Below are 24265 nucleotides of genomic sequence, written 5' to 3'. Positions count from 1 at the left end.
CCTCAAAAGCCAATGATGTGAGTCCTTAGTGAGTATAGAAAAACTACAGTGTCCAAGAGAGCCTAAGATTGACGTATATCAAAACAAACCATACAAAATCATGGCATCTTTCCATCTGAGTAGGATAGCACGGCGTGCCAAGAATAAAGTGAAAGCCATAGATAATTAACTAATAACTTAAGTAACTTCAGGGTACATAGAAGACAGCCTGGCCTTGGAGATGTGAACCTGTGTATAACTTTAAATTGGATTAACCGGTGGTGAGCGCAAAGGGAAAATGAATTGACTAATCTGAGAGCCGCATCCCAGGCATCGTCAGTAATGGTGAGACCCAAGGCCTCCTCCCAGGCTTTTTAAAATTTGTCCACAGAGGGGCTTTTGAGGTCTAGCATAATATTGTACAGCTTGGAGATAAGGCCTTTGCTGGATGGATTCAGGGACAAAATTTGGTGTACTGTAGCTATTTCTGTAGTAATTGAAGAAATTGATAGTTGTGATGTAAAGAAATGTCTTATCTGAAGATAATGGAAGAAGTCTGTATTTAAAAAGTTAAATTCGTCTTTCATCTGAACAAAAGATGTTATGGTGCCATCTATCAGCAGGTGTTTAAAATGAGTAGCACCCTCCTGGGGTGGGGTAGGGGAGCTCAGGGCAGGTCCTCGGGCAGTCTAGGTCAGCTCAGGTCCTCGGGCAGTCTAGGCCTATAGCAGCATAACTAAGGGATGGTTCAGGGTTGCCTGAAGCCAGCCCTAACTATATGCTTTGTCAAAGAGGAAGATTTTAAGTCTCAGGTGTGAATGGGGAGCAGGTGTGTTAAATTTGGTGTTTGCTCTCAGTCTCTCATACTGGTCACTGGAAGTTCAGCATGGCACCTCATGGCAAAGAACTCTCAGAGGATTTAAAAAAGAATTGTTGCTTCTATAAGAAGATTGCCAAGACCCAGAAACTGAGCTGCAGCACAGTGGCTAAGACCATACAGCGGTGTAACAGGACAGGTTCCACTGAGAACAGGCCTCGCCATGGTCGACCAAAGAAGTTGAGTGCACGTGCTCAGCGTCATAACCAGAGGTTGTCTTTGGGAAATAGACGTATGAGTGCTGCCAACATTGCTGCAGAGGTTCAAGGGGTGGGGGGTCAGCCTGTCAGTGCTCAGACCATACGGCGCACACTGCATCAAATTGGTCTGCATGGCTGTCGTCCCAGAAGAATGCCTCTTCTAAAGATGATGCACAGCAAAGCCCGCAAACAGTTTGCTGAAGACAAGCAGACTAAGGACATGGATTACTGGAAACGTGTCCAGAAGCAGAACCAACTCTGATAATTGGCGATTCTCTAGTCAGGAACGTGAAAATAGAGACACCAGCGACCATAGTCAAATGTATTCCTGGGGCCAGAGCGGGCGACATTGAGTCAAATCTGAAGCTGTTGTGTGTGTTGTGTGGTTCGTCTGCAGACTGGCGGCAGACTAGCTGTGGTTTGGCACACCTGGGAACCGGCTAGACTTTGAACGGTTCACTGGCTGCTGCATTCCGGTGCTGGTCAGGTACCTTTCTGTTTTGACCGGTGTTTGTTGCTATTTCCTGACTTAGCGCTCGTTGGCCTACCGGTTAGCTTAGCTAGCTAGTTAGCTTGCTAACATGGCCTCTCCCTCTCTCTCTCTTTCTTGCTCGGTGTGCCACATGTTTAGTTATTCCTCTGCCTCCTTTAGCGATAATGATACCTGTATTAAGTGTAAGGTTCTGTTAGCCTTGGAGGCGAGGATCACTGATTTGGAAGCGCGGCTCCGCACCTTCGAACAAAAGCCAGCTAGCCTAGCCCCGTTAGCTGGTGTGGAGCCACCGAGCTCAGGGTCTGTTAGCGGTCCAAGGGCAGCTCCGGAGCAGCCCGGAGAATTAGCCTGGGTGACGGTCCGAAGGAAACATACTCCTAAGCAGAAGCCCACGGCTCATCACCTGCCTGTTCATGTTTCTAATAGATTTTCCCCGCTCAGCGACACACCCGCTGAGAAACCGACTCTGATAATTGGCGATTCCATAGTCAGGAACGTGAAGCTAGAGACACCAGCGACCATAGTCAAATGTATTCCTGGGGCCAGAGCGGGCGACATCGAGTCAAATCTGAAGCTGCTGGCTAAGGCTAATCGTAAATATGGAAAAATTGTTATTCATGTCGGCAGCAATGACACCAGAATACGCCAATCGGAGGTCACTAAAATTAATGTTGAGTCGGTGTGTAACTTTGCTAAATTAATGTCACACTCCGTAGTTTTCTCTGGACCCCTCCCCAATCTGACCAGCAATGACATGTTTAGCCACATGTCGTCGTTCCGTCGCTGGCTGTCTAGGTGGTGTCCAGCAAACGATGTGGGCTTCATAGACAATTGGGCCACTTTCTGGGGAAAACCCGTTCTGGTAGCGAGAGACGGCATCCATCCCACTTTGAATGGTGCAGCTCTCATCTCTAGGAATTTGGCCGAGTTTCTTAGCCAACCTAAAGCCTGACAATCCAGGGTGGGGACCAGGATGCAGAGACTCAGTCTAAAACGCCTCTCTGCAGTTTCCTTAGAGCTGCCGCCCCCCTCAAACCACATAGAGACTGTGTCTGCCCCTCGAACATATAAATTAAATAAATTAGAAGTTAACAGAAGAGGAGTTATTCATAAAAACTTAATAAAAATTAAGACCACTCCTCTTATTGAACAGAAACACAGAACTGTCAAATGTGGATTATGAAATATCAGGTCTCTTTCATCTAAATCTCTGTTAGTAAATGATTTGATAACTGATCACCAAATTGACCTACTTTATCTTACTGAAACCTGGTTACAGTAGGATGAATATGTCAGTCTGAATGAATCAACCCCCCTCAGTCATAAAAATGATCATGTTCCTCGAAGCACAGGTCGAGGTGGAGGAGTAGCTGCAATCTTCCACTCAAACTTATTATTAAACTTTCATCCTCAGAACAGTTATAACTCATTTGAGAGCCTCATTCTTAGTCTCTCGCATCCAAACTGGAAAACACAAAAACCAGTTCTACCTGTCATTGTGTACCGTCCAACTGTCCCTTACTCAGAGTTTTTAACTGAATTCCCTGATTTCCTGTCTGATTTCGTGCTTAGATCAGATAAAGTCATTATAGTGGGAGATTTTAACATTCATTTAGATGTTGAAAATAACAGCCTCAGCATTGCATTTAATTCTATATTAGATTCAATTGGTTTCATTCAAAATGTTAATAAACCCACCCACTGTTTCAATCACACCCTTGATCTTGTTCTGACCTATGGTATCGAAATTGAACATCTAATAGTTTTTCCCCCAAATCCTGTTTTGTCAGATCATTCTTTAATAACTTTTGAATTTAAAATGATGGATCATGCAGCGTTTGGAAGAAAATTCCACTACAGCAGATGTTTATCCGACAACGCTGTTAATAAATTTAAGAAAATGATTCCATCTTTATTTACATCTATGCCAAGTATAAACATAATCAAGATCAAGATCATGATGGTTTATTTGTCATATGCAGGTATAAACAATGCAATAAAATGCTTTGGATGAGAAGAACCGTCCAACCCGTGAAAAGTACTGATAGCATGCAATATAAAAATAATAAGATAAATAAGATATATTTACAAGTGCACAGGCAATGAAGTGAAACGTAACATATATAAAAAGAATATAACATATATGATGGTGCAGGTAGGATAAAAAGTATAAACAGTATTTCACAAGTTTGTAATGTTCCTTGATAATCGTAAGCATATTGCACATTGCACATAACATACTGCACAGTTGTGTAGCACGTTATTGCACAAGTAATCACTGAGAGAAATTATGAGGTAATTTGGTGACATACATAATACTGTAGTGACATACATAATACTGATCTAAGGGAAGTGTGGAGGGCAGCTGCTTCAATCCCACTCCCTACCAAATTGATCATATTGTTGACAGCGCTGTAACCTCACTGCGTGAAACGCTTGATTCTGTGGCCCCTCTGAAAAAGTTAGTGAATCAGAGAAGACTAGCCCCATGGTATAATTTACATATTCGTACCTTAAAGCAGGCATCACGAAGGCTGGAAAGGAAGTGGCGTTCCACAAACTTAGAGGAAATTTTTCTAGCCTGGAAAAACAGTCTACTAACATATAAAAAAGCTCTCCGTAAAGCCAGAACTGCATACTATTCATCACTAATAAAGGAAAATAAGAACAATCACAGGTTTCTTTTCAGCACTGTAGCCAGGCTGACAAAAAGTCACAGCTCTGTTGAGCCCAGTGTTCCCTTAGCTCTCAGCAGTGATGAATTTATGAGTTTCTTTACAAATAAAATCACAACTATTAGAGATAAAATTCAGCAGATGCTTCCTATACCTGCAATAAATGAATCTTCTACTACAGTAGCTCTTGAATCATCTGTAGGACCTCAGTTATGTTTAGACTGCTTCTCTCCCATAGATCTCTCTGAATTCACATCAGTAGTTGCTTCATTGAAATCATCAACGTGTCTCTTAGACCCCATCCCGGCTAGAGTGCTTAAAGACACCCTGCCATTAATGAGCTCATCTTTATTAGACTTGGTAAATTTATCTCTAGTATCAGGCTACGTACCACAGGCCTTTAAGACTGCAGTAATCAAACCTTTACTCAAAAAGCCTAGTCTTGATCCAGGAGTCTTGGCTAATTATAGACCAATATCCAACCTACCATTTATTTCTAAAATCCTAGAAAAAGCTGTTGCTAAGCAGCTATCAGACCACTTACACAGGAATGAACTACAGTGGGTACGGAAAGTATTCAGACCCCTTTAAATTTTTCACTCTTTGTGTCATTGCAGCCATTCGCCAAAATCAAAAAAGTTCATTTTATTTCTCATTAATGTACACTCAGCACCCCATCTTGACAGAAAAAAACAGAAATGTAGAAATTTTTGCAAATTTATTAAAAAAGAAAAACTGAAATATCACATGGTCATAAGTATTCAGACCCTTTGCAGTGACACTCATATTTAACTCACATGCTTGATGTAAAAAGGTCACCGATGACGCCATCCAAGATGGCGACCGACAAGATGGCGACCGACACAATCAGTGAGGCACCTACAACGCCATCAACACCAAGAACAACAACAACAACGCCAACACTACCTGACAATACCAACTCGGACAATGCCAATCTACTACTCCGCCTAGCAAACAATGAAATCACCAAATTAAAGCAGGAAATACGCCGCTTCTCTCACGATCTCCAACAGAAAGACTCCATACTGACTAGCTTCAGGGACATTGCCCTTGAGCAGTCGAGGAAGATCTCCACACTTACCTTCACTCTCCAGGACACTGCCCCATGGGACCCGTCAACCTGTCCACGACCCTCCTCCTCTTCTACACCATGTCTTCGGTCCTCCTGGACCGAGGTTGCGGTTCGTGGGCGGAAAAAATATCACCACGGGTCTCCGCGTCCCTCCCTAGACCTCTCCAATCGATTTGCACCTCTGTCTTCTGCCACTCCGGAGCTACATACTGTCTCATCTGCCAATCACGTACCGGATCGTTCCGCTCCGGTATCCCAACAACACCCGTCACCCGCCAATGTCGTTCGGCGCCGTCACCTGCTCTCGCTCCCCCCTGACGACACCCGCTGCCCCCGCCTTAGTCCAAGTGCTCCTCGCGAAGCCCGTTGCCCCGGCGGAAAACAGTCTCCATCCCGCTCAGCTACTACATCCGTGCGCCGTAGGATCCTTCGCGAGGCCGTGCTCAGGCACACTCACGGACCAACCCCCCCTAGCTACGGACCAACCGAACTGCCGCCTCCATCTTCCACCTCAGCACCTGATGTCACCGCCCCGCCTCCCCGCCAGTCAGCAAGACGACACGACTCAAACGGCCAACTACTGGCGTCTTCTCCACGCCCCCTTTTCCCCCCAACCGCGTTAATCATCGGAGACTCAATTATAAGGAATGTACGCTTTTTCAACGCCACTACTCACTGTCTCCCTGGAGCTACGGCCTCAGACATCTTGGCCATGCTTCCTGGATTACTGCCAACACTTCCGTCTTCCATCATTAGAATGATTGTTCATATCGGAACTTGTGACACGTCACTCCACCAGTCTGAACTAACTAAAAAGGATTTTCTCTCTCTCCTCCACCTCCTAAGCAACTGTGGTAAGACTATTTTCATGTCTGGTCCCATCCCCACGTTTGGAAGAGGCTCTGGCCGCTTCAGCAGAATCCTCAGTCTCAACACCTGGCTCAAGTCTGTCTCCCTGTCCTACAATCTCCAATTCATCGACAACTTCAACCTCTTCTGGAACCGACCTGCCTTCTTTGCAGGAGATGGTCTGCATCCCAACCGCCTGGGCTCCCATATACTTTCCACCAACATTCAACATGCAGTTCACTGTACCCCACACGCTAACACTGGACAACCTGTCCATTCTGTCCCACAAGCCTGACTATCTGACTCCATACTACCAATCCCCTCCATCTGGTCATCCTCCCGACCTCAGCCGAGGAAACCTGGTATACGCCTGATCAACCACTCTGTTCTAGCTAACATCCCCAGACACTTGGACTCTACACCTTTCCATAACACTCATTTTGGGCTACTTAACGTTCGCTCCCAAAATATCCATCCACCCCACTGTCACCTTTCAGTCCTTTGAAGCTCTCATAGCATGTATTCACGGTCACACACCAACCTTCCTGGCCACTATCTACCGCCCACCAAAACCTAACCCGACCTTCCTGGATGAACTGTCTGACCTCTTAGCTAACCTCATCTCTCTGTCAGCCAACATAATTTTTCTTGGTGATTTTAACATCCACTTCGACAATCCCAACAACACCACAACAAAAGACTTCATTTCCTGTCTGGACAGCTTTGGGCTCCAACAATACATCACCTCCCCAACACATTCTCTAGGCCACACCCTCGACTTAGTCTGCTGCTCTGGCGTCACAGCTCAGTCATGTTCTACCCTCGACACCTCCTTCTCCGACCACAAACTTGTCTGCTTTAACTCCAAACTACCTATCTTCAAAACCCACCTCTCCCGCACCATCACCTTCCGTAACTTAAAGAACATTGACCTCCCCTCCTTCACTGCTGCTCTCAACAACCTTTCATGTTCTAATTATACACCGTCCCTCTCCAACATGTTATCCAATTTCAACCGTGAGCTACGAAATCTACTCGACACCTTCGCCCCACTCAAAACTAGATCTGTATCCTTTACGCACTCTGCTCCATGGTACACCCCCGAACTCCGCCTCCTCAAAACCCAAGCCCGTCGCCTTGAACGTCTCTTCAAAAAAACCGGTTCATCCACCCACAAGGACTTATACCTAAACCACATACTGAAGTACAAGCAAACCATTACCCAAACAAAATCTGACTTCTATGCCTCTCTTATTGTATCCGCCTCTGGCTCCACGCGTTCCCTCTTCTCCACTGTCAAAAATGTATTGGGCCCTCCCGATACTCCTCTCTTCCCCTCACTCTCCACCACCTTGTGCAATAACTTCCTGGATTTCTTCTCATCAAAAATCGAAAATATACACCAGCAATTTCCCCCCATCTGTGACACTGCGAATTGCCTCCACTGTACCCTACCCTGTCTATCAGTATCCTCCCCGCTTTCGAGTTTTATCATTCCACCCACCACGGTTATCTCTTCACTGATCCTCAAATCCAAACCCTCAACCTGCAAACTTGACCCCCTACCAACCAACCTCGTCAAGCTCTGTCTCCCCTCTCTCCTTCCTCATCTTACCCACATTATTCACACTTCCCTCAGTTCTGGTATTGTACCCCCATCACTCAAGACAGCCATCATCACACCAATCCTAAAAAAACCTGGCCTCGATCCTGCGAACCTTAACAACTTCCGCCCTATCTCCAATCTCCCGTTCCCCTCTAAAATTCTTGAAAAAGTTGTCCACCACCAGGTCCATACCCACCTTGCCGTCAATAGCTTATACGAACACTTTCAATCTGGTTTCCGCCATCTTCACAGCACTGAAACTGCCCTGGTCAAAATCACCAACGACCTCCTAGTAGCCGCAGACTCTGGCCTTGTCTCCATCCTCATCCTCCTTGACCTAACTGCAGCTTTTGACACCATCTCGCACAATATTCTCCTCCATCACCTTGCTTCCATCGGCATAGCTGGCTCGGTCCTCTCATGGTTCACCTCCTATCTCTCTGACCGCACCCAGTCCGTCCATCTCCAGAACTTCCACTCCCAGCCCTCTACTGTCAGTTGTGGCGTGCCCCAGGGCTCTGTCCTGGGGCCCCTCCTCTTCATTATCTATCTCCTTCCTCTCGGACATATCTTTAGGCAACATAACATCAATTTCCACTGTTATGCAGACGACACCCAGCTCTACCTCTCTGCTGCTCCATCTTCTACCCTCCCCCCTCCCTCCCTCCTTACCTGCTTACATAATATCAAATCCTGGTTCACCCATAACTTTTTGAAACTCAACCCCGACAAAACTGAAATTCTCCTCGTGGGCACCAAATCCACCCTTTCTAAAACCAGCACCTTCTCCATTTTAATTGACAACAATACTGTCCTCCCCTCCCCCCAAGTTAAAAGCCTGGGTGTCATCCTAGACGGTACTCTCTCCTTCACTCAGCATATCAATACCACTACCCGGTCGGCCTACTCCCATCTCCGTAACATAAACCGCATCTGTTCTTCACTCACCATCGATAGCACGGCCATACTCGTTAATGCCTTTGTCACCTCTCGTTTGGATTACTGTAACTCACTCCTCACTGGTCTACCTCTCAAATCACTTCATAAACTTCAACTTGTCCAGAACTCTGCTGCCCGAATCATCACCAGAACTCCACTCTCACATCATATTACCCCTGTCCTTAAACAACTTCACTGGCTCCCTGTGTCCTTCCGTATAAACTATAAAATCCTCCTTCTCACCTACAAAGCCCTCCACTCTATTGCCCCACCATACATCACTGATCTACTTCACATCTATTCTCTGCTTCGTACTCTCCGTTCCTCCAGTTCCACTCTCCTCTGCACCGCTACAGTGCGCCTGGCCACCATGGGCGCTAGATCCTTCAGCCACACTGCGCCCCGCCTTTGGAACATTCTCCCTCATCGCATCCGGTCGTCTCCGGACTTATCAACTTTTAAATCATCACTCAAAACGTATCTGTTCCGTATAGCGTTTTCCACCTAACTGTCTTAACTTCTCAAAGCAGCCCGTGATGTTCTACCACCCTCCGCCTATTTCATATTGTCTCATATTGTTTCAAATTTGTTGTTCTGTCATCTGGGTTTCTGTGTTTCAATTTGCTCTTGCAGTACATCGCCCACTTCCTGGATGCTCTGCACTTTTGCCTTTACATTCTGGCCCTCTGTTAATGCATTGTTGATTTTATTGTTGTTTTAATGCACTCTATGTATTTCATGCTGTATGCTTCCTTTTTCTCTCTGTAAGGTGACCTTGAGTGTTTGAAAGGCGCCATGAAATAAAATGTATTATTATTATTATTATGCTGTCCATTTCTTCTGATCCTCCTTGAGATGGTTCTGCTCCTTCATTGGAGTCCAGCTGTGTTCAATTAAACTCATTGGACTTGATTAGGAAAGACACACACCTGTCTATATAAGACCTTACAGCTCACAGTGCATGTCAGAGCAAATGAGAATCATGAGGTCGAAGGAACTGCCCAAGGAGCTCAGAGACAGAATTGTGGCAAGGCATAGATCTGGCCAAGGTTACAAAAGAATTTCTGCAGCACTCAAGGTTCCTAAGAGCACAGTGGCCTCCATAATCCTCAAATGGAAAAAGTTTGGGATGACCAGAACTCTTCCTAGACCTGGCCGTCCAGCCAAACTGAGCAATTGTGGGAGAAGAGCCTTGGTGAGAGAGGTAAAGAAGAACCCAAAGATCACTGTGGCTGAGCTCCAGAGATGCAGTAGGGAGATGGGAGAAAGTTCCACAAAGTCAACTATCACTGCAGCCCTCCACCAGTCGGGGCTTTATGGCAGAGTGGCCCGATGGAAGCCTCTCCACAGTGCAAGACACATGAAAGCCTGCATAGAGTTTGCCAAAAAACACATGAAGGACTCCCAGACTATGAGAAATAAGATTCTCTGGTCTGATGAGACCAAGATTGAACTTTCTGACGTTAATTCTAAGCGGCATGTGTGGAGAAATCCAGGCACTGCTCATCACCCGTCCAATTCAATCCCTACAGTGAAACATGGTGGTGGGAGCATCATGTTGTGGGGGTGTTTTTCAGCTGCAGGGACAGGACGACTGGTTGCAATTGAAGGAAAGATGAATGCGGCCAAGTACAGAGATATCCTGGAAGAAAACCTCTTCCAGAGTGCTCAGGACCTCAGACTGGGCTGAAGGTTCACCTTTCAACAGGACAATGACCCTAAGCACACAGCTAAAATAACAAAGGAGTGGCTTAGGAACAACTCTGTGACCGTTCTTGACTGGCCCAGCCAGAGCCCTGACCTAAACCCAATTGAGCATCTCTGGAGAGACCTGAAAATGGCTGTTCACCAACGTTCACCATCCAACCTGACAGAACTGGAGAGGATCTGCAAGGAAGAATGGCAGAGGATCCAAAATCCAGGTGTGAAAAACTTGTTGCATCATTCCCAAGAAGACTCATGGCTGTACTAGCTCAAAAGGGTGCTTCTACTCAATACTGAGCAAAGGTCTGAATACTTATAACCATGTGATATTTCAGTTTTTCTTTTTTAATAAATTTGCAAAAATGTCTACATTTCTGTTTTTTTCTGTCAAGATGGGGTGCTGAGTGTACATTAATGAGAAATAAAATGAACTTTTTTGATTTTGGCAAATGGCTGCAATGACACAAAGTGAAAAATTTAAAGGGGTCTGAATACTTTCCGTACCCACTGTATTTGAAGATTTTCATTCAGGATTTAGAGCACATCATAGTACAGAAACAGCACTGTTAAAAGTTACCAATGATCTTCTCTTAGCCTCAGATAATGGACTTGTTTCTATACTTGTCCTCCTAGATGTCAGGATCCGAACCGGTTTTCCGGTTCTTAGCCCTGCCTGACGTTTTATTTTGGTTAGTTTCCTGTTTCTGTTCTGTGTTTTGTTCCAGGTGGCTTTACGTTATCAGTTGTAGATTGCTTTCACCTGTGTCTTGTGTTCAGTATTTAAGTTCTCTGGTTTCCTTTGTTCGTCTCCGGATCATTAGTTGTCTACAGCACCTAGTGTGAGTAGTGCTATTCATGTTTGTCTGCCTGCCTGCCGAACGGCGGAGATTTGAGTTTCCTGCCTGAACCCTGGAAAATAAAACCTGGTATTGTCTGCACTTGGGTCCTCACCTTTCCTCCTTCTCACCACACCACCCGCATTCGTGACAGAATGATCCGGACCCGAAAGGACCCAGCAGGCAGCGTCCGAGTGGGGTATGCGGCTTACAGATCGCCTCGGACCTTCCCGCATGCCAGGGATTCCCCTGTCCGGGGGCTGGAAGTTATGGGCAGGTTCACTTACCTGATCCACGAGGCCCGGCAGCACGCTCTACGGTACTCCCCGGGGTGGTTTTTTGAGGACCCCCTGGATAGTGACTTTTCCTCGGATGAGGACGACCCCTTTTCAGGGACCCGGCTGGTGATTAAGCCGGGAGGACTGCCCAGACGGAGTGCTGCTTGGCCACCGCCCCCGGTCTCGCCACCTGCCCGACAGTCACGGCGAAGACGCCGTCAGCAGAGGAAACCTGTCCGAGGGATCGCCCCCGCGGAGGGAACACAGCCGCTGCGGAAACCCCCGATCAGTTCCCCCAGCTCCGGTGTGCCGACGTGGCCGTCCCCGCCGGAGCCCAGCCCTGCCTGCCCGACCTCCAGCGTGCCGACCCGGCCGTTAACGCTAGAGCCCTGCCCAGCCAAGTCTCCCAAGTCTCCCAAGTCTCCGAGCCCTCAGCGTGCCGACGATGACATCCCCGCTGAGGTTCTGCCCTGGATTCCCGAGCCTCAGCGCGCCGACGACGACGTCCCCGCTGAGGTCCCTGTCCAGCCTGTCCCCGTCCAGCCTGTTCCCGTCCCGAGGCGTGGTGAAGTCGCCCACGCCGAGGCTGAAGTCCCAATCCCTCGGCGCCGCAGCCAAGCCACACGCGCCGAGGCTCAGCCCGCTTCTCTCCGGCCAATCCCAGCGCCTCGGCGTCGACTGCGAGGGCCTCCCTCCGTCCCTCAGTCACCGGCTTCCTCCATCCCTCAGTCCCCGGCGCCATCAGACCCTCAGCGCGCCGACGAAGACGTCCCCACTGAGTTTTCCGTCCAAGATCCCGAGCCTCAGTGCACCGACGTGTCCGTCCCTGCTCAGGTGCCAGTTCCAGCCCCGCCAGTTCCAGCCCCACAACGCCGAGGGCGAGGCGCCCACGTCGAGGCCCAGCTACCAGCACCACCGTGGTTGGAACTACCACCGTGGCCCGAACCTCCAGAGCCGTGGGAGTGGCCTGAACCTCCAGAGCCGTGGGAGTGGCCTGAACCTCCGGACGAGTCAGAGTTCCCGGACCCGCCTCCGCTCCCAGCTGATATTCCCGAGCTGCCGACCCCCGAGCTGCCGTCACCAGAGGTTCCTGAGCCGCAGCAGCCGCTGCCCACGCCCCCAGAGCCGCAGCAGCCGCTGCCTTCGCCCCCAGAGCCGCCTCCCCGGCCGTCTCAGCCGCTGCCTTCACCCCCAGAGGCGCCTCCCCGGCCGCCTCAGCCGCTGCCTTCGCCCCCAGAGCCGCCTCCCCGGCCGTCTCAGCCACTGCCTTCACCCCCAGAGGCGCCTCCCCGGCCGTCTCAGCCGCTGCCTTCGCCCCCAGAGCCGCCTCCCCGGCCGTCTCAGCCGCCTCTGCAGCCGCCTCCCCGGCCGCCAGTGTCTCCAGAGTCTCCAGAGTCCCCAGCGCCACCTCGTCGGCCACCGTCTCCAGAGTCCCCGGAGCCATCGCCGCCAATGCGGCGGCTACCTAAGTTTCCCGAACGGCTTCGGACCCGGACCCACACTTGCCTGCGTGGCCGTCCTCCCAAACGGCCCCAGACCTTCGCCCGTCTCAGGGGCCGTCCTCCCGAACGGCCTCGGACCCACGCCCGCCTGCGAGGCCGTCCTCCCGAACGGCCCCGCGAACCTTCGCCTGTCAGAGAGGCCGTCCGCTGGAACGGCCTCAGATTTTGTGTGCCCCAGAGGTTGATCCCCAGAGCGACCCAGAACTCTGCCCTGTGTGGGCTTAGTATGGACTTTGCTCCCGCCCTCCCGCCCCGAACTTTGTCATGGAACTTTGTGGGACGTCTGGGAGCCGGCCCTTTGGGGGGGGGGGTACTGTCAGGATCCGAACCGGGTTTCCGGTTCTTAGCCCTGCCTGACGTTTTATTTTGGTTAGTTTCCTGTTTCTGTTCTGTGTTCCAGGTGGCTTTACGTTATCAGTTGTAGATTGCTTTCACCTGTGTCTTGTGTTCAGTATTTAAGTTCTCTGGTTTCCTTTGTTCGTCTCCGGATCATTAGTTGTCTACAGCACCTAGTGTGAGTAGTGCTATTCATGTTTGTCTGCCTGCCCGCCGAACGGCGGAGATTTGAGTTTCCTGCCTGAACCCTGGAAAATAAAACCTGGTATTGTCTGCACTTGGGTCCTCACCTTTCCTCCTTCTCACCACACCACCCGCATTCGTGACACTAGACCTTAGTGCTGCATTTGACACCATTGACCACAACATCTTATTACAGAGACTGGAGCATGTGACTGGTATCAGAGGAACAGCGTTAAAATGGTTCCAATCTTATTTATCAGACAGATTCCAGTTTGTTCATGTCCATGATGAACCTTCCACACAAACAAAAGCTAGTTATGGAGTTCCACAAGGCTCTGTGCTAGGACCGATTCTGTTCACCGTGTACATGCTTCCTTTAGAATATGTCATTAGGAAGCACTCTATTAATTACCACTGCTATGCAGATGACACTCAGTCATATCTATCTATTAAACATGTTAACACAAACCAGTTAACCAGACTTCAAGCCTGTCTAACTGACATAGAGGCCTGGATGACCAGAAACTTTCTACTTTTAAATTCAGAGAAAACAGAAGTCATTATATTTGGGCCAAAAAATCTCAAAAATAACTTTTCTAAAATTATAGCTAGTCTAGATGGCATAACCCTGGCCTCCCGCACTACTGTAAAAAACCTTGGAGTTGTTTTTGACCAGGACATGTCCTTTAACTCACACATAAAACAAATCTCTAGAACTGCATTCTTTCACCTGCGCAACATTTCCAAAATTAGGAACATCCTGTCTCAAAATGATGCAGAAAAACTAGTCCATGCATTTGTTACCTCAAGACTAGATTACTGTAACTCATTACTATCTGGATGTCCCAATATCTCCATAAAAAGCCTCCAATTAATCCAGAATCCTGAGAAGCCAGAAGTCCTGACAGGAACTAGCAAGAGAGATCATATTGGCTATATTGGCTTCTCTTCATTGGCTCCCTGTAAAATATAGAATTTAAAATCCATTCATAATCAAGCTCCTTCATACCTTAAAGACCTCATAGTACCATATTATCCCAATAGAGCACTTCGCTCTCAGAGTGCAGGTCTACTTGTGGTTCCCAGAGTTTCCAAAAGCAGACTGGAGGCAGAGCCTTTAGTTATCAAGCTCCTCTCCTGTGGAACCAGCTCCCAGCCTGGGTTCAGGAGGCAGACACTCTCTGTACTTTTAAGGCTAGGCTTAAAACCTTCCTCTTTGACTGCCCGAGGACCATCGGTGCACTGAGCTCCCCTACCCTAACCCCCCCCCCCCTTCCTCTCCTCCCACCTCATGTATATTCCACCACTGAATGTCACTAACCTTGTGCTCTCTCTCTATCTCTCTGTTCTCTCTGAACCTTCTGCAGTACATCGCTGATGTGCAGTTACTGGTCCCACCAACCTGCAGTGTCTATTTGTTGTTTATTGTTGCTGTTCTTTTCTCTCTGTTCTATCCACTCACCCCAACCGGTCGAGGCAGATGGCCGCCCAAACTGAGCCCGGTTCTGCTGGAGGTTTTTTCTTCCGTTAAAGGGAGTTTTTCCTCTCCACTGTCGCTAAGTGCTTGCTCATAAGGGAATTGTTGGGTTTAGTTTTTGTAAAGTGCCTTGAGATGATTTGTATTGTGATTTGGCGCTATACAAATAAAAATTGAATTGAATTGAATTTAGCCCATAACTTAGCATTCTCAGAAAGGAGCAGGAATTCTCAAGGTCCAAGACTTGTTGGCTAAGGTCATCTGAGGCGAGTTTGAGGGAAGACATGCGTTGGTCATGGTCTTCCACAGACAGTCTGGTTTGGTCCAGTTTAGAATCAAGCACATTGAACGACACTTTAAATTCAGCAGCCAGTGCTTTGCAGTGTTGTTTAAGTAGGGCGGAAATGGCATCGAGCGTTAAGCTAGTGCTAGCATTAGCACCCTCCTTTTCGGTAGTCTTATGGCCTTTGGTCAGCATTCTGGGAGAGTTGTAGTCCACTCTGTCAGGCTTAGTAGAGAATGAAATTGCTCTCAACAAATGGCAGACGTAATATTTTCAGTTCTGTGGGCTTAATGGTAATCATTAAGGATCATTTAAAACTATAAATTACTAAGACCTAACTAGAAATCCAGCTGCTGGAACACTAGTTAACGGTGGGTAAGGTGATATTGTGCTACTGATGTATAATGGTTTTAACAACATAAAATTTGCATCTGTACTTGCAGGAAATAAACAAAATTTGGTACTTATATGTTCTCTTTGTTTTATTATGCAAAATGATTCAAACAAATTGCTTTGAATATGTCTATGTCATTTCAGTTCTGCACTGGGTCCTGCTGTTGGCTGAATTGAAATTGTACTGTGGGCCAGCTGCAGGATCAGGATAAGGTGTTGAAAGATGTCGCTGGCAGGTATATCCTCTGTCACCAAGGAGGTAAGCATCAAACTTTCCTATAAAAAGGAGTTTGATGTAGCTGTTATCCATGTATCTCCATGTATGGATGAAAAATTTGTGTGTGCCTTTACGTTCATTATCACATGTGATACATCACATATGACCTTAAGCACACAACAAAAAATCTGCATTAGCTGTCATGGAATTATCTTTCATAATGAATGCTGAAGGCCACTATTTACCTGAACATTAATGCTGTGAAATGACTTCCATCCATCCAACTATCCATCCATCCATTATCTGTACCCGCTTATTCCTAACCAGGGTCACAGCGATCTGCTGGAGCCTATCCCAGCTCTCTTTGGGTGAAAGGCAGGGATACACCCTGGATAGGTCACCAGTCCATCACAGGGCCACATAGAGACAAACAACCACACACACTCACACTCACTCCTATGGGCAATTTAGAGTCACAATCAACCTGACATACATGTTTTTGAACTGTGGGAGGAAACCAGAGTACCCGGAGAAAACCCACACAAGCACAGGGAGAACATGCAAACTCAGAACAGTCCCTGCTGGGTTTTGAACCCGGGACCTTCTTGCTGTGAGGCAACAGTGCTAACCAATAAACCACCGTGCTGCACTGGAAAGTTTTCCTATTGACATAATCGCCTTATATATGAGTCCCATCTATACAGCCGATCAAGCCTGGAAACCCTAAAATATACAAATTGATTTGTACATAAAGTGTCAAAGCTACAGGCTGAATGTGCCAATTGTTATTTATACTTAGTGATACCTGCAATTTTGGAGAATTCTTCCTCGATAAGACGCATGGGTCTGTTTGAGCACAAAGGTCACCTTTCTGACTGTGCGACATGCAGTGGCCTTTAAAATATGTTCTACATCACTGATGTTATAAAGGAATGTCCATTTGCAAAAAAATGAGGAGCTACTGAAAGAATTTGTTCTGATTTTACAGGGTGTCTTGATATGTCCGGATATGTAAGGGCTGAGTGTATTGTGAAGATAATGAAGCAAAGTGGCAGAAAAACTGTATTGCTCATAAAGATATTCTTCAGGAAAAGAAAAGATGTCTAGACGACGCAGAATTCTGCGAAGCAAAACGGCACGCCATGTCTCCTGCCTCCACCCGCCAAACTCAGGGTTTATAACAGGTTTATAACAGGCAGGTTTATAACACCTGCCAGCGAGCAGGTTTGGTTCACCGAGTAAGTTAGCACAGTAACTGACTCAGTCAATCTGAACCCACTTTGTGAAAATGAAAACCCTGAATATCCCTCATCTCAGTGTTAACGAACTGGATTTTCACTAAACCCACTTTCTGAAACAGGCCCATGAAGGCCACTTTGGTTTCAAACATTTCGTGTTTTGTTTTTTGCCACACCACTTGTCTTGTAAATCTGTAGTATGAGTCCAAAGTTGTGGATAACACTTGAATGAATCACAATGCAGTATCCAAATAACTCTTACCATGACATAATGTAGAGGGAAATTGCCCCAAACAAATGGCAGATGTAATATTTTCAGTTCTGTGGGCTTAATGGTAAGAAAGGTCTGAATTCTGTTGGAGTATGCTCGCCACACTCCATTCTATTAAAAACCGGAAGTCTCTGAGATGGATCATTTAAAACTCTAAATTACTAAGACTAGAAATCCAGCTGCTGGAACAGACATTAACGGTGGGTAAGGTGATATTGTGCTACTGATGTATAATGGTTTTAACAACATAAAATTTGCATCTGTAGTTGCAGGAAATAAAATTTGGTACTTATATGTTCTTTTTGTTTTATTATGCAAAATGATTCAAACAAATTGTGTCCCTAATTATTCTGCCATCTGGCACATCAATAGTCAAGATGGACAGTTTGACTTTGTGTTGGTGCAGGACATTGCGCTGTTCACGTTGTCACTATGTTGTGGAGAACCACACACACCACAATAATGTCACAGGCCCTGTCTGGTGTGACCCTGAGCCTGCAAAGGCACTGGAACTGGGCCTTGAGTATGTCTATGGCTATCCTTTTATGCATTGCTCTAATTTTAAAACTTTTCCTTTCTGCCGTTATTGTACTGTGGTTGCGGCCATGAACTGAAGGGTTTTCTAGTTTGATCCCTACCTCTAGTTCACATTTCAAGGTATTCTTGGGCAAGACACTGAACCCTACGTTGTGATTGTGTGTGTGAATGGGTGAATGGGCAAATAGTGTAAAAAGTGCACGTGTGTAGAAACGTGCACTACAAACATAAGGCCATTTACCATATTTTGAAAAACCAAAACAATGTATGTTTTTCTAAATGCAATAATACATAACGGGGAAGAGCCACAACAGATAAACTCAAAACAGACAGTAATTCAAAACAAAAGACTTGTAGAGTGTGTGGAAAGTGTTCATGCATGCATGTGTGTATTCTTTGTTTCCTTTTTATTTTACCTAGGGAAACTCTGGCTGGCACAGCCCGGCGGTCGATCCAGAATGACACCCATGAAAGCATCACCATAAGTGTGGCAGGAAAGTATGTCTGCAGCAGGAAGAAGAAGATGTGTCGTCGCAGTGTGAAGTTGATGTAGAGACGATTGTACCAGCCTGCAAACACAGCAACAGAGCAATTCATAGATGGGGGAACACTCCAGGTGTCAGCAATTTAGCAAAGTATTTGCACTAAGCATCATCAAGACTTTATATGTGAAATGCATAACATATATAGAGTATGAAGAATCCTTAATTATTTCCTTTAATATTTTGTAAATTTTCACTTGACATCAGCCAACACCTCCCTCGTAAAACATTCCTGTGCAACTACACTGCAAACGTAGATACATTTTGTAAGGAGCATATTTGATTATATTCTTTTTCATGAATGACGGCAGCTTTTGATTGGTTGAACACACCTGATCCAAGTAATCTGCAGTGGGTAGGGCAGGGATAGTTGGAAAACTATCTAGGAAAACCTAGAGGACTGGAGTTGGACATCCCTGCAATATAGGAAAGGTTTTGCAGAGGTGTGCAGCGCTTTTATGCAGGTGACCTGAGTTTGATCCCACTTTGAGCTGCAGTCTGTGGTTGCAATGGGAACTTTCTTTAATGTTCACTGTGAGAATCTGCACACCATAAATCTTTAAGCAAATAAAATTTAAGCTATAGTCAGAAAACTGATCAGTGTTAACCCTCTGGGGTCTAAGGGTGTTGCACCAGCACAAACTGGGCTACAATAATATGTGAGCAGCAAGGCAAGGCAAGGCAAATTTATTTGTATAGCACCATTCATACACTACGCAATTCAAAGGGCTTTACAAGGCATATAATTACATTAAAAGCATTGAAAAGAGCATCTAAAAACAAAGACATTTAACATAAAATAAATTTAAATCAAATAAAGTAAATTAAAATTTTAAAACATTAAGAAAACAAGGATGAACAATTATTTGAAGGCAGCAGTAAACAACAGTGTTTTCAGTCCTGATTTGAATGAGCTGACAGTTTGAGCAGACCTCAGGTGTTCAGGAAGTTTGTTCTACAAGTGAGGAGCATAGTAACTGAATGCTGCTTCACTTTGTTTGATTCTGGTTCTGGGAACACACAGTAGACCTGTCCCAGATGACCTGAGAGGTCTGGAAACCTCATAGGGAACTAATATATCTTGAATATATTTTGGTCCACAACCATTTAGTGCTTTATAAACTAGCAATAAGATTTTAAAATCTATCCTTTGACTAACGGGAAGCCAGTGTAGTGATCTAAGAACTGGTGTGATATGGTCCAGTTTCTTGGTGTTTGTAAGGACTCTGGCAGCAGCATTCTGGATTAGCTACAGCTGCCTGATTGACTTTTTGCTAAGACCTGTAAACAAGCCATTACAATAACCTAACCTACTGAAGATAAATGCATGAACAAGTTTTGCATCTTGTTTAGACAGAAAACCTTTTATTCTAGCAATGTTTTTCAGGTGATAATAGGAAGATTTAGTGATGTATTTTATGTGGTTGTTAAAATTCAGGTCTGAGTCAATGATTACACCAAGGTTTCTGGCTTGATTTGTAGCTTTCAATGACATGGAGTCAAGGTGAGCAATGACCTTTGACCTTTCATTTTTGGGGCCAAAAACAATCACTTCTGTCTTGTCTGTGTTGAGCTGGAGAAAATTGTGGCACATCCATTCTTTGACTTGATTAATACACTCACATAATGAAATTAGAGGACTATGATCATGAGATGATACGGATATGTAAAGTTGGGTGTCAATATATGTCAATGTTGTAGTATTCCATAATCTGAGCAAGGGGCAGCATGTAGATATTGAATAAGAGAGGACCAAGAATAGACCCTTGAGGAACCCCACATTTAATTTTTGTTCGCTCAGACTCATAATTACCAAGTGAGACAAAATAGTCTCTATCTTCCAAGTAAGATTTTAGCCAGTTTAACACTGTGCCAGTAACTCCCACCCACGTTTCTAGTCTATCAAGCAGCACATCATGATCAACTGTGTCAAATGCAGCACTGAGATCCAGTAGTACTAAAACAGAGGTTTTGGATTCATCATTATTCAAATGTAAATCATTTAAAATTTTAATAAGTGCAGTCTCAGTGCTGTGGTGTGCGTAAAATCCAGACTGAAGTGCATTAAAAAGATTGTTTTGCACCATAAAGCTTGTTGAAAAACTACTTTTTCAATTATTTTTCCCAAAAATGGAAGATTTGATATTGGCCTGTAATTACTTACTGCTGAAGCATCTAGATTAGGCTTTTTAAGAAGCGGTTTTATAACAGCAGTTTTTAAAGCCTGGGGAAACTTCCCTGACTGAAGAGAACTATTGACAATCTGCAATACATCTGGAGCTAAGCTGTTAAAAACATTTTTAAAAAAATTTGTGGGTAAAATATCAAGGCAGCATGATGTAGATTTTAATTGTAGAAGCGTTTCTGACAGAGCTGTGTTCTAGATTGAAATCTATCTAGAAATCTAGAAATGTTCCAGATTCACTGGAGAACAAGGAGGCACAGGTGATATTGTCATGTTCCTTGGACTGCAACTAGATATAGTTTGTCTTATCTTTGATATTTTGTCTGTGAAAAAAGCTGCAAAATCATTGCATGACTTTTTGGACAGCAGTTCAGAAGGAACAGAGGGTGCTGGGTTTGTGAGTCTGTCTACAACAGAAAACAATGTGTGGGCATTATTGCTGTTTCTATTGATAACCTCTGAGAAAAATGATTGCCTTGCATTTTTTAATTTTTGGTTATAGTTGTGAAGACTCTCTTTGTACAAGTCAAAATGAACCTGGAGTTTGGTTTTTCGCCACTTGCTTTCTGCCTGTCTGCATATTCTTTTCTGAATTTTAACCACTGTGGCATTTCTCCAAGGTGACTTTTTTCTTGCTGACAATAACTTGGTCTTAATTGGGGCAATGGAATCAATAACAGTCATAACGTTGGAGCTGAAACTGCTTACAAGATCATCAACAGGGGCTGATGGCATGGTTGGTGATGGTGCAAAAGCCTGAATGAATAATGCACAGCTCTTCTCTTTAATATTCCGCTTTTTAACTACCTCTGTTTCACCTGTGTTCAAAACAGCAGGGGTGGTTGTTTTAAAAAAAAACACAGCGATGATCAGAAAGAGCAACATCGGTCAACACCACCTCAGAAATATTAAGACCTTTAGAAATTATTAGATCCAGTGTGTGTCCCTTGATGTGTGTTGGATCTGTTACATGCTGAGAAAGCCCAAAGTTGTCCAGGATGTTCAAGAGTTCTTTTGCACTTGCATCATTGAGATTATCAACATGAATGTTAAAGTCACCCACTAAAACAATGCAATCAAAATCAATGCATACAATAGATAGTAATTTAGCAAACTTGTCAAAAAAAATGTGCATTGTACTTTGGGGGTCTATAAATAGTTACAAATGTTGCTCGACAGGAGGATTTGGTATGAAGAGCAACATATTAAAAGGAGTTAAACTTTCCATATGACATGTTTTTGCATTTGAGGCTATCATTAAATAAAATGGCAACTCCACCGCCTTTCTTATGTATTCTTGTTTCACTCATGAAACTGAAATTTGGAGGGGTTGATTCAATAAGAACTGCAGCATTATTATCTTGTCCTAACCATGTTTCAGTTAAAAACAAAATCAAGCTTGTGCTTAATAATAAAATCATTGATTAAAAATGATTTGTCTACCAAAGACCTGACATTTAAAAGAGCTAAATTTAGTGTGTTAAAAACACTGTCTTCCCCATGTTCTGGGACATGCTGTGGTTGGCAAGGGATACATAAATTTTCAGAATGCGTTGGGTAAATCTCATTTCTCTCTAGATTTACCAAACTTTTTCTGTTACCTATCAAAACTGGGATTGAAACAGCTATTTGCATACTGGGTCCCGGCTTTTCCTGGAGAGAGCCATGGCTAACAGTATTGCAGCCTGGACCCAGCACATATCAGTTAGAGCTTACTGTGCTGTTATCAGGCTGTGGAGACAATGATTTCTTTGACGGTGTGGAGGAGGGGGTGGTGGATGCTGCAGTTGTGATGATTGCAGCAGAGCTTGCTGAGGAATGGTGGGGCATGCTGCTTTGAGGGGCTTCTTGGGGGTGAAAATGACACTGGGGGAGGAGGTCAGTTTGGGCCCAGTAGTGATGTACTTCATCAGGTTGGCGAGGTTCTTGGTGATAGGGAATGGGATGCCCCGGGAAGATGGTGAACTAGGTAGGGTTTGCAGGGTTGTGGGAAGTGAATCCTCACAGGCAGTGTCTGCTGGTGGAGGGGGTGTGGCCTCCTCATCTTTGCTCTGACTTCTCTCCATGTTAGAGCATTCGGGGGAGAGTGTTGGCTTTGGATGTTTTGATGTTTCTTCATTTTGTTTTAGATTCCCGTCGTATCTTGTCCTTGGCATAGGGAAGATTGTGGCGCAGGACGAAAAATAGGTTGGAGGTGAAAGCACTCAGGCCTGCACTCGTCAGAAGCAGGAAGCAGAAAAGCAAGTTTATACATGATTGTGTTTTTGAGAAAACAGTGTTTATGCATGGTTAGTGGAAAACTACAATTTTTAAGTCACTGAAATAAGGCCATAAAACACATACAGAACATTGGTTCACAATGGAGAAATGCATTTTGTAGCCTAAAGTGTTTGCTTCAAAATGATGTGAAAATCATCTTGTTCACTCATTCACAGAAAACAATACATCACACAAACGCACAGAAAAAGTTAGTAAATTCTGTGATGAAGTTTGACATTTTATGTCATTTCTCTGGGGTGTGTACATAATTACCTGGCTCACCTCAGATCATTTTGACCATATGAACCGTGCACTCAGAGTGAGGTGAGATCACATTAGTTATAATGAGGTGAGGCAGGAGAAACCGTACCGCTCCTTACTTTCATATGGATTACATAAAAACAAATAATTTGTTTTTCGACTTGAATTGTTTCATTAAAAGAAGACATTTCAAGCTTTCTATGCATATATTTCTTGTCTTTGAGGCAAGTATTCACTGAGATTCAGGCTGTTTTATTTATGTCTGTGAAGAGAGGTGACAAAGAAAACAGAGAGCGCACCATCTGCTTTCTTTATTTTACAAAAGCACAGTGTTTTCTGGCTATTATGAGTGTACACAAATAAAACAAGACCTTTTACAGATTCAAATGATATATTGCTTTTGTCTGTACGATCAAAACTGAAAGTCTGTTTTGGCGTTATCAGGAAAAGGACACGCATCGACGTGTTCGTTGACTCCTGACGATTAAATAAACACTAAAAAATGATTATGTGAACTGCATAAACATATAAATGCTTTTTAGTGTTTAACACTGAGTTTAACACTGGCAATGTAATTTTTAACAGACTGTGTCAAAAATTAGAGCAGTGCCCAGCAGAAATTCACACCTTTCAGGTGGAAAACCAACATGAATTTAAAACAATTACTATGTTTTAGTAGCACAAACAGAAAGCTAGCCTGGTCAGGCAAACCCACTGCTTTCTTAGCGAAAGAATGAGGGTCTGGACCTCCTGCCATAGAAAGTCTTTTCCTCCGGCCTCAAATGTGCCGGGCCAATCACAGCTGTTTATTTGCTATGGGGTGGGCTTTACGCTCCAGTCGTCCAACCAGATTTAAACAAGCCTTGCACATACGCACTGACTCGTTCATAATGTTTCTCAATGTCGTCTGCAAATCTTTCTACAACTGGCTTTTGCTGTTTACTCTGTTCAAAAATCTGGACAGAACTGGTGATGTGTTCTCATGTTTTTACAACAAAAATGACTGTTATTCACTGGCATGTCTACTCCACTTCACGCCATTCACTGGTCTT

The 24265-nt window shown here is 45.0% G+C and overlaps 1 protein-coding gene across 2 annotated transcripts in view; it reads right to left on the bottom strand.

Annotated features, from left to right (window-relative positions):
* Positions 1-24265, bottom strand: part of gabrr2a (gamma-aminobutyric acid type A receptor subunit rho2a) — a 98769-nt gene that overhangs the window by 13297 nt on the left and 61207 nt on the right. For both annotated transcript variants that reach the window (XM_026302227.1, XM_026302235.1), the window contains exon 7: positions 18383-18535. In XM_026302227.1, coding sequence (XP_026158012.1) covers positions 18383-18535 — 153 coding nt within the window. The remainder of the gene's footprint in view (positions 1-18382; positions 18536-24265) is intronic.

This window comes from Mastacembelus armatus, chromosome 22 (genome assembly GCF_900324485.2).
Source record: "Mastacembelus armatus chromosome 22, fMasArm1.2, whole genome shotgun sequence".
Taxonomy (NCBI): Eukaryota; Metazoa; Chordata; class Actinopteri; order Synbranchiformes; family Mastacembelidae; genus Mastacembelus; species Mastacembelus armatus.
The sequence above is the reverse complement of the archived record's forward strand: the minus strand, read 5'-3'. Positions and strand labels throughout refer to the sequence as shown.